The 15184-nt window shown below is 40.9% G+C and overlaps 1 protein-coding gene across 1 annotated transcript in view; it reads left to right on the top strand.

Moving 5' to 3' along the window:
- The window catches only part of slc12a1 (solute carrier family 12 member 1), a gene marked incomplete at both ends in the record, with an annotated part of 17509 nt that extends 3326 nt beyond the window's left edge, over positions 1-14183 (top strand). The window contains 23 exon segments of the mRNA XM_080762087.1: positions 1500-1595; positions 2051-2190; positions 3016-3126; positions 3829-3940; positions 4053-4180; positions 4608-4692; positions 4911-5074; positions 5202-5309; positions 5446-5569; positions 5668-5769; positions 5863-6018; positions 6104-6203; positions 6313-6424; positions 6691-6831; positions 8138-8244; positions 8415-8497; positions 10058-10174; positions 11216-11344; positions 12717-12828; positions 13070-13156; positions 13479-13608; positions 13717-13784; positions 14048-14183. Coding sequence (XP_080618213.1) covers positions 1500-1595; positions 2051-2190; positions 3016-3126; positions 3829-3940; positions 4053-4180; positions 4608-4692; positions 4911-5074; positions 5202-5309; positions 5446-5569; positions 5668-5769; positions 5863-6018; positions 6104-6203; positions 6313-6424; positions 6691-6831; positions 8138-8244; positions 8415-8497; positions 10058-10174; positions 11216-11344; positions 12717-12828; positions 13070-13156; positions 13479-13608; positions 13717-13784; positions 14048-14183 — 2648 coding nt within the window.
- Positions 14184-15184: the final 1001 nt, after the last annotated feature.

Genomic DNA, 15184 nt, shown 5'->3' with positions numbered 1-15184 from the left:
TTAGAGAAAGTAAAAGGTGAGTTTAATTTGTTTTTTCATTTGCTGCTTTCTTTCGTTTTAGGGCATTGAGCATAGGGCTAAATATGTATTTCTTTACAAAATGTTATAGCGATTTCTTTTTTATTATTTACTATAGTCTCCAATTTTGTTTTACATCTGGCCACAAAAGATCACGGGATCTACTGAATGTGTCAAACTGACATATTGAGCCTATGACACACAATGTGTGGCTTCCCCCTGTAGGCTACCTTCACATTCAGTAGATCCTGTGATCTTTTGTGGCCAGATGTAATTTATTGGGGTCTAGTAGGAATCGAAATACAAATTTTGTAAAAAAAATACATATTTAGCCCCATGCTCGAATGCTCCCGCCCCCTGTCAAAAACAGCTCTAACTTTCTCTAATAACAACCTAAAACATGAACCTTGGTTAAAACAAGAATTCATACATTATGAATAATAACCAGCAGCTTCCATATCTATGTGTGTTTAATATATAAGGCGGGTCCCCGCGGAGGTCGGTGCGGTGGTCCGCGGCAATGTTCCCTCTAATTTGTTTTCGGTCTGAGTAAACACTCAAACCTTCTGAGCAGACATCAGCAACTGCTGAGCAAACATACATCACCTTGACACCAACTTCACAGGCTGCCTGCAATACAATACTTTAAAACAGTTGTCATGTTGGCACACATGCTTAAAATAGCTCTTGTTTGCGCCGCCCTCGTTGAAAACAATGTAGTTCCAACTCCAGCTTGGCTCAGTTCAGGCTGCATGAACAGCGCTCGAGCGCTCGGTTTCTGCCCCCTCAATATCGTAACTCTTCTATTAGATGGCTCTGGGTCAAACCACCGCGATCATGGGAAATGGCTGGGAATGTGTGTGGCAGTCAAAATGCCCAATGTGAACTTTATAATCTTAATACTTAGGCACAAACCAACTATTGGCGAAGAACAATATTGATGTAACTAAGAGATTCGATGAGTTCGCTATATTTTATATACATAGATTTAGAAGGAATAAGCAAAATCGTGATGCGACAATTCCTAATCCTCCTCCTCCAGTCCGCGGTGTAGAGCTAGTAGTCGAAATCACACTTTGTGGAGTGGGCAGTGGCTTCCAGGTGTGTGTGTGTGTGTGTGTGTGTGTGTGTGTGTGGTGGCGATGCACAGAGAAGCCACTGGCAGCAGATATATAGGGTCCAGGAAGAGCAAATTGCTGCATGTTATTGTCTCCAAACTTCTAGAACACTTTGTCTTGGGAATTGGCCATTTGGGCCAATCGCAGCTCCACTGACATTTTCAAGGTGTTCAAGCAAGGTGACTATAAGGAGGGCACTTAGGACAGTATTTCGCAAGAGTTTTTTATTGCGTAAATGACTGACCATTTGACACTTGAGTGCAGTGTAAAAAAAATCTCTTTCTTTCTTTCTTTCTTTCTTTCTTTCTTTCTTTCTTTCGCTAGAAAATATTTTCTCATTTGTTCTCACACATTTCTTTACAGGTCTGGGAATTGTGGTCATTCTTCTCAGCTGTGTGGTGACCACTCTCACCGGCCTATCCCTGTCTGCCATCTGCACCAATGGAGTGGTCAGAGGAGGTGAGCCATGGCCAACGCGTCAAACAATGTCACAATAAGGGTGTCTTCACAAACTGCAATCACACAGACCTTAAACTAAAAACTAAAACTTAAAAACTATGATGACATTTTGTAGTATTTCAAGCTCAATGACATTTGTATGATGACATGCCCAAAATAGGGAGCAAAATAGGGTTAATGTGGTTTTGGTTTAAGACAGTTTTATCTGTATGTAACGATGCTTTGCTGTCCATGCATGTTGTAACTGGCTGCTCTCCCACTGTCAAACTGCCCTGGCAGTGTTTATGTCCTTTGTACAAGGTATTCCTGTACTGTACTCATTATGTGGACATTTCGAATGTGTGTGTGTGTGTGTGTGTGTGTGTGTGTGTGTGTGTGTGTGTGTGTGTGTGTGTGTGTGTGTGTGTGTGTGTGTGTGTGTGTGCGTGTGCGTGTGCGTGCGTGTGCGACTTCAGGAGGAGCTTACTACCTGATATCTCGCAGTTTGGGCCCGGAGTTTGGAGGCTCCATTGGTCTAATCTTCGCATTCGCTAATGCTGTTGCTGTGTCCATGTACGTGGTGGGATTCGCAGAGACCGTGGTGGATCTCCTCATAGTATGTGAGCTTTGATCTGTCTGTCTGTCTGTCTGTCTGTCTGTCTGTCTGTCTGTCTGTCTGCATGTACGTGTTGGGATTCGCAGAGACCGTGGTGGATCTCCTCATAGTATGTGAGCTTTGAATTGGTCTGCTATATGGTGGAAAAAACGTCATGTATCAATAATACTGCAATATATAAATACTTGAGTAAAAGTACAAAAGGATTGGCATGGAAATGTACCTAAAGTTCAAAAGTAAAAGTACCACTCATTATGCAGAATGTCCCGTTTCAGGTTTTCAAATGTATACAAATCTTTTGAAAATAGCAGGTCTACAAGCTCACAATTGCGCATTGTGAGCTTGTACATTGGCTATTTTCAAATGGCTGAAATGTATATAGGGTTTATTTGGATCCGAGATGTAGTGGAGTAGAAGTAAAAGGAAATTGGAAATAACCCAAGTAAAGTGCAAATACCTCAAAATTGTACTTAAATACAGTACAACTTTCCACCACTTTATAACCAGAAATGAGACACCTTCAGGATGTGGGCTGATTTATACGTTGCCGCGCTGGCACAACCATGCACTCCACTTCAACAACTGATTCTCCCATATGTCTGACCATCATGCTGCTCTGATCTGATCTGATCTGATGTCTGTCTGTCTGTCTGTCTGTCTGTCTGTCTGTCTGTCTGTCTGTCATGCTGCTCTGATCTGATCTGATCTGCTCTGATCTGATCTGATCTGATCTGCTCTGCTCTGCTCTGCTCTGCTCTGATCTGCTCTGATCTGCTCTGATCTGATCTGGTCTGTCTGTCTGTCTGTCCATCATGCTGTTCTCAGGACAACAACGCCATCATGATAGATCCCTTGAATGACATCAGGATCGTGGGGTGCATCACGGTGGTGTTGCTGCTGGGCATATCACTTGCTGGGATGGAGTGGGAGGCCAAGGTGAGGTGGATGTGCGCACGCACACGCGCACACACACACACACACACTCGAGTAAAAGTACTAACGTATTATTGGCATCAAAATGTACTCAAAGTAAAACAACAAGTAAAAGTACTCATTATGCAGAATGTCCCATTTAAAGTTTTCAAATGCATAGAAATCCTTTGAAAATTGCAAACTACAAGCTCACAATGCGTTGCATCGTGAGCTAGTAAGACGGCTATTTTCAAATCGCCAAATTGTGTATAGGGTAGAAGCGGTTAATGTATGTTTTATAATAACAAGTAAGACGCGCGAAGCAGCTCGTAAATTACAATAACAACAATTTGAAAAGATTACGTACTTTTTAAAGGTTTTTTTTAAGTTACGTTTTTTAAAGTTATTTTTGTGTGTGTGTGTGTGTGTGTGTGCGTGCGCGCGTGTTTTTTGTGTGTGATACAGCTGCGCCCTCTGGTGGCGGGCGGGTGTTACAGCGTGACACACAGACAGACAGACATGTTCTGCTAGGTCTCATAGTTAATGCTCATTGCGTTCGCAATCACTGCGTTCACAATAATAAAAATCTACAGAGTAACTAGTAACTAAAGTTAAAGTAAAAGTACAAATGTGTAAAAAATGTAATTGTTACTTAAGTACAGTATAAGTAAATGTATTTACTTTACACCACTGCATCTGAACAATACCCCCGCCTTCCCTCAACAGGCTCAGATTGTACTACTGATTGTCCTGCTGGTGGCCATAGTCAACGTCTTTGTGGGAACGTTCATCCCTGCAACGGAGGTGAAGAAATCTCAAGGCTTCTTCGGTTATGATTGTAAGGACACTCTATACTATATCCTACATAAACGCAGACACTACTGGACTCTGTTACATTCTCTTACAGTCTATCCCTATGAACGTTCTCTGCCGACTTCTTTTTCACACAGCAAAGGTATTCATGGAAAACTTCACTCCGAACTTCGATGCTACAGAAACGTTTTTCTCAGTTTTTGCCATCTTCTTCCCTGCTGCTACCGGGATTCTGGCCGGAGCAAACATCTCTGGTGATCTGAAGGTATCTTTTTCAACTGGTTAAGAGCGACTGATTCTATATATCTATATGAACCTATATATATATACACACACACACACACACACACACACACACACACACACACACACACACACACACACACACACACACACACACACACACACACACACACACACACACACACACACACACACACACACAGTATAATATATTCACATTCCTTCAGACTCAGAGGACAAAATAAAATGTAGTGCACTCTTGGAGAAATGGAGAAATTGGCAATATTGCAAAAATACTTATTTATTTACATATTATGTCTCTGCTTGCACACTACTTTATCAATACAACATACAGTTGTTCATAACAAGCCACTGTATGAATACGACGGTTGGTACTGTATAAAGACAGCCCAGCAGCGCTAACCCAGATGTGTGTAATTATTTTATAGGATGCCCAGGCAGCCATTCCTAAGGGCACACTACTAGCCATCCTCATCACAGGCGTCACCTACCTGGCTGTGGCGCTCTGTGTTTGTAAGTACAATATGGAAGAGAGATTCAGCTCTGGTCAGCTGGGTAGATAGTAGATACTGTACCATTTGCTTATTCTCGTGTATTGAATATAACTTAGTGTAACTTTTATGAAGCTATACCGATTGTTGTGGTACAACATTGAATGTCATATTTAGATTTTATGTTGAGAAATGAGTCCCATATATGTAATGTGTCTGTCCTCCTCTCTGACTGGGCAGCTGCCGGTGTTGTGCGAGAAGCCACAGGGAACTCCAATGACACCATCACTGGTTCAATGCATTGTAATGGCACTTTGACGGCTGCTTGTGAGCTGGGATATGACTTCTCCTCTTGTCTGGAGCCCGGTGTAAAATGCAAATATGGCTCGATGAACAACTTCCAGGTACCGAACCTAAAAGCCTGAATTGTTTTTTATTCAAATCTAAGTTCTGATGAAAGGCAGCAGCAGAAAAAGTGATCCAGGTTCATCCACAGTTTTTCTTTGTTTGTTTGTTTGTTTGTTTTTCCAGGTGATGACCATGGTGTCAGGGTTCGGCCCCCTCATCATCGCTGGAACCTTCTCTGCCACACTCTCCTCAGCCCTTGCCTCTCTCGTCAGTGCTCCCAAAGTTCTCCAGGTCAGTTTGACGCACCAAGTATCACTGTGGAGGAAACTTAAAGGCGATCTATATTCTATACAACTGCTGCCACAGGTCAAAGAGCAAAATATACGAATGATGTTCCGCTACTAACCCATGCTCCTTCCTCTTTCAGGCACTGTGCAAAGACAACATCTACACGGCCCTCCACTTCTTTGCCAAGGGTCATGGCAAGAACAACGAGCCAATCCGTGGCTATATCCTCACTTTCGTAATTTCTATAGCCTTCATCATCGTTGGTTAGTATAATTACTTTTTGCTGTCTGAGACTTCATTTGTAGGGTGTCGGTTCAGTGCCGTCCTTTCTGACACCTGTCTGTGTGTGTGCGTATTGCAGCTGATCTGAACACCATTGCTCCCATCATTTCCAATTTCTTCCTGGCGTCGTATGCCCTCATCAATTTCTCCTGCTTCCACGCATCCTATGCCAAGTCTCCAGGTAGGGCTAAAGAGTCACGGTCGCTCTCAAAATACCCTTTTCAGCAGTCGACGGTTTCTGACTACCTTCTCTCTTCTGTGATGCATTCACTAGGATGGAGACCGGGGTACAAGTACTACAACATGTGGTTGTCTTTAATTGGGGCAGTGCTCTGCTGTGGAGTTATGTTTGTCATCAACTGGTGGGCCGCTCTCCTCACATACGGCATCGAAATCCTTCTTTATATCTACGTTACTGTCAAGAAACCAAGTGAGTTGAGCATGCAAGTCCAAAGCCATACACAGGTCTGCGTATTTCTGCATTTGCATTCATGTGTTTCACTCTCTACCTCCAGATGTGAACTGGGGCTCATCCACGCAAGCGGTGACATTTGTGAGCGCAGTGGGCAATACTCTGGCTCTTTCTGGAATAGACGACCATGTTAAGAATTTCAGGTAATTTCACATATTATGTGAAGCTGAATTGCCTCGTTATGGGTACAGCACAACAAATATATTTGAAGTCCTGCGTGACCTTGTAGAACACTGCTATTTCTTTTTTAAGGCCTCAGATCATGGTACTGGCAGGTGCTCCCAAGATCAGACCAGCTCTCATAGACCTGGCTACCTCCTTCTCAAAGGAGTTCGGACTATGTATCACTGCTGAAGTGTTTGTGGTAAGGCCATTCATGTGATTTTGGAGATACAAATGTTACACGGTACCTAACAGCTCCAGTATATTATCACTGTTATCATCTGTTTGTTTTTTTTATCAAATACTTGGTGTAGCTTCTGTGTGGGAACTTGGGAAGTGAACGTGATATTGTTTATTTATGTTGTTTGTTGTCTTATAATCCCGTAAGGGATGGGTCTTAACAACAAGACACGAAAATAAAGAGTCATTCATTCATTCATTCATTCATTCACACTGTGACCTCTACAGGGCCCGAGATCAGAAGTCCTTCAGGAGATGAATGAAGGCATGGAGAATAATCAGTTATGGCTGAACAAGAACAAACGCAAAGCATTCTATGCTGCCGTTTCCTGTGACCAGTTCAGAGAGGGAGCGAATACTCTTCTTCAGGTTAGTAGAATCATTTTATATCATCACATTTATATAATAGTGATATAATGCAATTGTTGTTGATTTATTGGTTTTATTTTTTTCTTGTTGCAATATCAAGGAGCCGAAACCAAAGTATATGACTCTCTTATATTTGATAGACAGAAACATCATGATCTAAGTCTAAAACACCGCTATGGTACTGCAACTTACAACTTAAATGGTATACTACAAAAGAAGTACAAATATTTAGAATTAATTTGACATTACATTCTGCCAGCTTTGCTGCAAGAGAGATGTTTGACTTGAACACCGTTTTATTGGCACAATTTTAATAACTTCCTAGTGCCAACACAGAAAAATGCTATGAAAACCTGCATCTCCCTTTAGTCACGCCTCCATATATGGTCACGCCTCCATATATGGTCACGCCTTGTGACATCACGCCTCCATATGGCCATCTCCATATATGAAGATCATGACACTGACCTCATCTAACCCTGGATAAACATACATGGAGAAGACTGGATCATCACCTAGATCTGCATACTGTATATGGAGCCAGCCATCAACTCTACATCTCACCTCAAACCCTTAGATCTCCATATACAGTACGGAGTTGACCTGTTCTGACATTCCAAATGTTGATCCACCCCCACCCGTCCTTCCTGTTCTGACCTCATCAAACCCTGTACACACAGGACACGCTCCATATATGGCCAGTACATAATTCATTCCATATGTTGATCTGACCCCCCATGCCAAAGCGCTCGCCCAGCAGTCTGCCGTCTGCTGTCACCCAGGCGGATGCGTGCACGCGGCCTCGCCCTTTAGGGCGAGAAGCGACCTCGCCCTCAGGGCGAGGTCGCTTCTCGCTCTCAGGGCGAGGTCGCTTCTCGCTCTCAGGGCGTCTTACTGGTATATATTATATTTTATTGCAGTGTGACAATGCGGCAATAGGAAGATGAGAAGAGAGTTAATTAGGAAGAAGTGGAGAACAGTCTTATGGCCCTGGCAATCACACTCTGTAGATAAGGCCTTGGTTCATTGTCAGGATAGCTTACTTCAAACACGGCGGAAGATTAAACGCTATAATTGATTAACACTGCATTAGGCCCTTGGAAACAGACAGAGACAGAGAAACACATCTGCCGAGTGATCTGAAGAAACATCACGCAGTAAAACAGATTTGAGGCTCATTCTTGTCTTGGGCATCAACTCTTTTTTCTTTTTTTTGTTAATGAATGCATTATATATATGGGGTCTGTGTTGCTTTGGTTAAATTAGTCTAGGTTGATGTTGATCTTTATGCTCTCTTTCCTTATAGGCTTCTGGCCTGGGTCGTTTGAAGCCTAACATCTTAATGACAGGATTCAAGAGAGATTGGAGGACAGTTGATGCCAAGGCAGTGCAGTCCTATGTGGGAGTGCTACAGTAAGCGCACACACAAAACACACACACACACACACACACACACACACACACACACACACACACAGGCTTGCACTTTAATGACAGACAGGTAATTTACTGCAGAATGTACAGTACAGTGCGCTTGTTGCTGTGCTGAGCTATAACGTGTTTGCCTCTTCCCTCTCTGCCAGCGATGCCTTTGACTACGAGTATGGAACGGTCGTGCTACGGATGAGCCAGGGACTTGATATGTCTCACATTGTAGAGGCAGAAGGTAGGCATGAACTATGACTTCTTCCCTTATGCATACTGCAAAATGTTCTATATACTGTACATATTTAATTACATTTTCATACAGTTTAGATGTTTTACTGTTGGGGGTTTACAGTTGGTGGAAAATAATTAGCGATCAACTTTATCTTGCTATCACGTGTGTAAAGTAAGACTGCGATGCATTGTGTGACTGTAGATCCGCTATTTTGGGAGCGTGATAATCCATGCACAACTAAGTATGACTCAAGCTTTAGATATCATTCAAGATGACGTTCTTTGGGATACACCAAATCTTCCTCCTCATGGCAAATAAATTAACAAAAAAAGACAAATAAGTATTGATAGTGCCAGTGCATATTTGTTAATAAATATGTAGCTATATGATTATATTATGATTATTAATTGTATACATAGGACCACAATGGAAACTAGCCATCAAGGCTTTTTGCGTTATCAACTTATCACTTTAGCATTTCTTGCTAAGTATTCAATCTAAACTATTAAATGATGCACATGATCTCTGCAATGTATGTTTTGTAATAATTATCAAAATCTGCAAAGTAACTAATGTTTTCAAATAGTTCTCTCTCTCTACGTCGTCCTCAGACGTTCTAGTGGAGTAAAAGTACAATATTCGCCTCTGAGATGTAGTGGAGAAGTAGTAAAAGTACGATATTCGCCTCTGAGATGTAGTGGAGAAGTAGTAAAAGTACAATATTCGCCTCTGAGATGTAGTGGAGAAGTAGTAAAAGTACAATATTCGCCTCTGAGATGTAGTGGAGAAGTAGTAAAAGTACAATATTCGCCTCTGAGATGTAGTGGAGAAGTAGTAAAAGTACAATATTCGCCTCTGAGATGTAGTGGAGAAGTAGTAAACGTACAATATTCGCCTCTGAGATGTAGTGGAGAAGTAGTAAACGTACAATATTCGCCTCTGAGATGTAGTGGAGAAGTAGTAAACGTACAATATTCCCCTCTGAGATGTAGTGGAGAAGTAGTAAAAGTACAATATTCGCCTCTGAGATGTAGTGGAGAAGTAGTAAACGTACAATATTCGCCTCTGAGATGTAGTGGAAATATGCCACATGTGACAGTGATTTTACTCATCCTCAACTGACTTCTTTCAACATAACGTTAATATTAACAAAGAACATCTTATCTAAGAAAAACAGAAGTCATCTAATCAACCCTCAGCTTAACATATGCTTTCTTGTTGACTACGCAAGTCAATTGACAAAGATAACATTGATAAGGCAGGGCTCTTTGATACTTAGATTATACATAAACAGTCAGATAACGGTCAAGCACGTGTGAGATAAGCTCATGCTAAAATTACTACTGAATTGGAGTATTTGAACTTAGTTAAACTTTGGTTGAAACCACCATAAGCATTCTGACTAACTTTACCAGCTTAATAGAGGTAGCATGTAGCTTTATACGCTGCATTAACTGCTTTTGATTTTACTGAATGATAGCTAGAGAACTACCACGGAGCCAGAAGAGAGCAAGACAGGTCATTTAATTAATTAATTATTCCAAACTACTTTTTGTCACCCCGTAGAGGAGATGCTGAAAGCTGCACAGGAGAGTGAGGCTTTGGAGAATGAGTTAAGCCCTAAAAAAAAGGGAATATTCCGGAAGTCCAGGAACCAATCTACACAAGTGCTCACTACCAGAGGTATCATCCACCATACACCTATGTTTAAATATTAATTGCTTTACAATTAACAGAAGCTTTAATCTGGCGACATTAGTAAATTAAATATACCTTCCAGGAAGACATAATCGATCCCAACACAGTTTGTAAATGCAATGTGCATGCATATACGCATATACACACACTCACACAGACACATTCAGAGATTAAAATAGGGTGCATTTTGCATCCCATAATGCAGTTTATAGTCAATAAAATAACGACCTCTGCATCTACGGGATGCACTACTGTACTGTTTTTTATTCTAGTTTATTTTGATAGCTTTAGTTATAATAATAATTTATTCTTCTGTTTTCTACATGAATATAACCACATTATAACCATATAAAATGAAATGGGAGTTAAATGCTGCAATTTGTAAAAATGGCAAAATATGACTCCTAACGTCGTTAAAGTGGGACTCATAAAATGTCCCTGGGACTCATCTAAAAGACCCTCCCTGCATTACATTACTCATTACATTGAAAACCTATTTACATCACTGCACATAGAGAGAGAGAGAGAGAGAGAGAGAGGAGAGGAGAATTTTCAAATACACAAATTCGATTTAACAAATGAAACTTTACCAGCAACACACACATATTTGGATACCTCTTCATCTTGAATCACAATTTGAGTTGTAATCAAATCTAGTAGCCCATACAAAGATGAGGATGCAATTGAATAATGGTTCTGCTTCTGCTAGTGCCCTATGAGCAGAGCAGGCCCTGACAACAGTGGGAGCACGTTGCGCACACGCACACGCACACGCACACACACACACACACACACACACACACACACACACACACACACACACACACACACACACACACACACACACACACACATTAGGAAATGGCTCTTCCAGATTATGTAGTTATGCTTAATGTAATGTATGCTGTAGCAGGACAAAGTATAAATTATGCATCAGTTCTAAATGCTTTTGTCTGCTTGTTGTTCTATTGTACTCTCTGTCCTCTGCATTAAACTCCCTCCAACCACCCTGTCCGTCTCCAACAGTGTCAGTGTGCAGTCCTCCAACACCACAGGCGACTAAGTTGAACGAGAAGATGACGGAGCAGAGTACTCAGTTTAAGACGAAACAGCCCAAAGGCACCATTGATGTGTGGTGGCTGTTTGATGATGGAGGTAGGCTTTGGTATACCATTTCAGGCACACCTACAGTATGTCATTTAACACACCACTGCAGATAGAGCGTCGCAGTCCCTCCCCCTTTCAGAACGACGAGTGGCCCAGGAAACGAAATGCATAGGATTTTCTTTAAGTATTTATTTAAAGACGGTTACGCCGCGGACAAAGCCAACTCGGATCGTGACAAATCATGACAATGAACACAATATTTTGGGCCGATCAAATCATTAGAAAGAAGAAAATAAAGGCAGGAGACAACACTATTTGTTTTGTTTTTCTTCTTATAAATTATTTGATCGGCCCAAAACATTGTGTTCATTGTCATGATTTGTCACGATCCGAGTTGGCTTTGTCCGCGGCGTAACCGTCTTTAAATAAATACTTAAAGAAAATCCTATGGGAGAAATGCATTGCATTTCATTTCCTGGGCCACTCGTCGTTCTGAAAGGGGGAGGGACTGCGACGCTCTATTGCCATCCAATATTAAAGCTACAGGCACTGCTAATGATTTCAAAAGAGCAGTCAAGGGGGCGTGGTTATGCCGAGTTGCCCTACCAGCTGCTCAGTCAGAAAAGATCAGGGTTTATTATGCATTATTATGGTTTTCTTTCTACTGTAGGCTATACTTAAAGGTGCAATCTGGAATTCGTTTTAAGGAATTAACGTTATTCTAACCAAACTGTTTGGTACAATATGTTAATACCATATCTGCAGTGGTGGGAGGTGGTCTCCCTATACTTCCATTGAGAAATGTAGACCTTGGAATTGGGCAGGACATGAGACATCTAGCTCATGATTGCAAATTTGCAATATCTCCAATGGCCAAGCAGGGACTGTCTCTTGAATGAGCGTTAGAAATGGTGTCTCTCATTCGGGATAAGAAGACACACAGTTCATACAATTTGGATAGTTCATAAAATGTACAGATTTCAGCTTGAATTGACTTGGTCTTAATGATTTATTTCCATTGTGGGGATCACAATGGAAATAAATCATTAAGACTATTGTGTTTGAAATGTATGTATATTGCAGTGTGGTTAAAGCTAGAAGGCAATAAACCCTATGTGAATTTTAAGATCTGAAGCCCAGAGTGTTCATTTATCTCTGAGAGTATCAAAATGTACAGTAGGCAATCCCTGTAGGATAAGCAAAATGTATTGTGTACGCTATAAGAGTTAAATTAACACAAGGAATCCAAATCTGTCTCATCCTTGTTGTCTCCTCCTTACCTCACAGTTCTTCTAATGGCGTCCTGATGAATACAAAAAAGGACTATACTTGATAAATGCGAATGGAGAAAAGAAAGGTTTATTCTACAACCTTATCAACGTGTTATTGATAGGAAACAATTTGTCTCTGTCGTTCTCAGGCCTGACACTGCTGATGCCCTACATTCTCACCACCAGGAAGAAGTGGAAGGACTGTAAATTGAGAATCTTCATCGCAGGGCAGCCTGGAAGTAGTGAGGAAGACAAATTGGAGTGAGTGCAAGAACAAATCACTTTAATTCCCTACACTGTCAAATCTTTAACTGTGGGGCGGTACAAATAGATAAATGAACACTGGGGAGGTCAAATTGGAAAATAAATTAGTATAGGCATGCTTCATGAAGCAGAGCCCATAAACTACCAAAACCATGTCATAGGAACTGTTCACATTTAACAATGAATTATGTACGAACGTAATTTACACCCGTATGTGTGTGATTCTTTGTTCCTTCAGGATGAAGTTACTGCTGAAGAAGTTTAGAATTAAGTGTGATGACATCAACGTTATTGATGACATCCATGTCAAACCACGCTCTGAAAGGTAGGGTTTTCTTCTTTCTTTCAGTGTGGTGCTGACGAGAAGCGGCCAATAACAATAGCCTAACCTAACCTAACAGGGTACAACACTGCCTAACCTCATCACATGATGTTACCACATCACACGGATCAATCTAGTCCTATGAAGTACTCCTCCTCACACACTCTGTGAGGAGGGAGACACTTAAAAGTTGTAGATCAACACAGCTAATATATTGATCCTGGTTGAAAATAACAATAGGCCTATACTAGACATGATTACCGTAAAAAGAAAAAACTGTTAATATTTCCCAGCGTCAGCTCAAATATTGATCTCCTTTTACCAGCTCTAAAGTCTTGGAGGACATGATTGAGCCCTTCCGTTTGCGTGAGGGGTCTAAAGCTAACGCTGAGGCCTTGAGGCAAGAATACCCGTGGAAGATCTCTGATGAAGAGCTGAACACCTTTGACGAGAAGGTAAACACTTACAAAGATGATGCATAAACTACAATGGTGGGCAATTTTGAGAAAGAAATAATTGTAAATTGAGAAATGAAAAAACAACGTACTGTTCCTACTTTACAGACTGACCTCCAGCTGAGACTGAATGAATTGCTTCAGGAAAACTCCAGATCGGCCAACCTAATTATTGTGTAAGTACAGCATAATGCAAACGCAGAAACATGGAATGGACATGGGCAGTACCAGGCACACTCTGATCTAAGAACTCAGAAAACTAAGAGCATTGTGATTTTTATTTACAAAAATGCTCATTCTTTTTGCCCTTAATATTTATCATATATAGTTTTCTGGTACAACTGAGAATTATTAAATTACTTATTGCCTATTGTTCTCTCTCTCTCTCTCTCTCTCTCTCTCTCTCTCTCTCTCTCTCTCTCTCTCTCAATCTCTGCAGGAGCATGCCCATCGCTCGTAAGGAATCTGTTTCTGACTACCTCTACATGGCTTGGCTGGACATTCTGACCAAAAACCTTCCACCCACGTTGCTCATTAGAGGCAATCACAAGAGTGTGCTTACCTTCTACTCCTGAGCATTTCATAAGCTGAACAGCAAACTATTGGCACTCAAGCTGAGCTTGCTGGATATGACATATCGGCTCATATCACACAACAGCCCATATCATAACAATGGACTATGGTCATTGATGATGTTGTCTATCCAGATGATGTAATCTACCATACTGAAACACACAATATTTGTGGTTAGGTGTTTTTGAGTGTGTTTCTAAACATAATCGTAGGTTCCCTTTGATAAGAAAATAATGCAGTCTCATAGAGAAAAAAAAGTTAAAATGTTTTACTCACAACCACAGTGCCTTTTTGACTGTATAGTTTAGTATAAGTAGGATTACAAGTCTATTCAATACATTTGTAATGGCTTCAGATGGCATATTGTATATAAAAAAGTAATGTTTTTTTTTGTTGGTATACCTTATATTCCGTCTATTCATAAACTCATGTCTGACATCTAAATTAAAACTTGTTTGCGTAAAAGCACTCCACAATTTGACTATTGCCAATGTTGCGACACGGACATTGTGGGCAAGACACTCTTTCTCAGCATTTGTAATGGGCTATTATATAAAAGAAAGGGTGTGTAAAATTGTCATTGCACACGATGAGGAATGGCGTCTTGTCCAAAAAACCTGTATGGCAATAATAGTCCATTTGGAGTGCTGTCCTTCTTTATCATTATTAACAACTACACAAGCACACAGTTTTCAAGTTAGAATGAAGTTGAGTGTGTTGTATATAATTATTTGTTTGCATAACTTTTCTAAACCGTCAGGTTTCACTCTGAATACCCTGGGAGGATGTCAATAAATATACAACCCAATTCAGAGTTGATACTAATGCCATCATAGATCATACTGTACTACTACTTAGAATGTGTCTGTACATAGAATGTGTCTGTCAGTCAGTCTGTTGAGGTGCCAATAAATCACTTGTCTTTTTAACCCATTAAGACATGAGGCCGATTCTACAAATGCCTTCTAAATCAGGAGGTCTCCAACTTTTTCATGCCAAGGAC

Source organism: Protomyctophum bolini (assembly GCF_963924005.1).
Source record: "Protomyctophum bolini genome assembly, chromosome: 1".
In the NCBI taxonomy this organism is placed as follows: domain Eukaryota; kingdom Metazoa; phylum Chordata; class Actinopteri; order Myctophiformes; family Myctophidae; genus Protomyctophum; species Protomyctophum bolini.
Note: the sequence above shows the minus strand (reverse complement) of the source record. Positions and strands in the feature narration are given on the sequence as shown.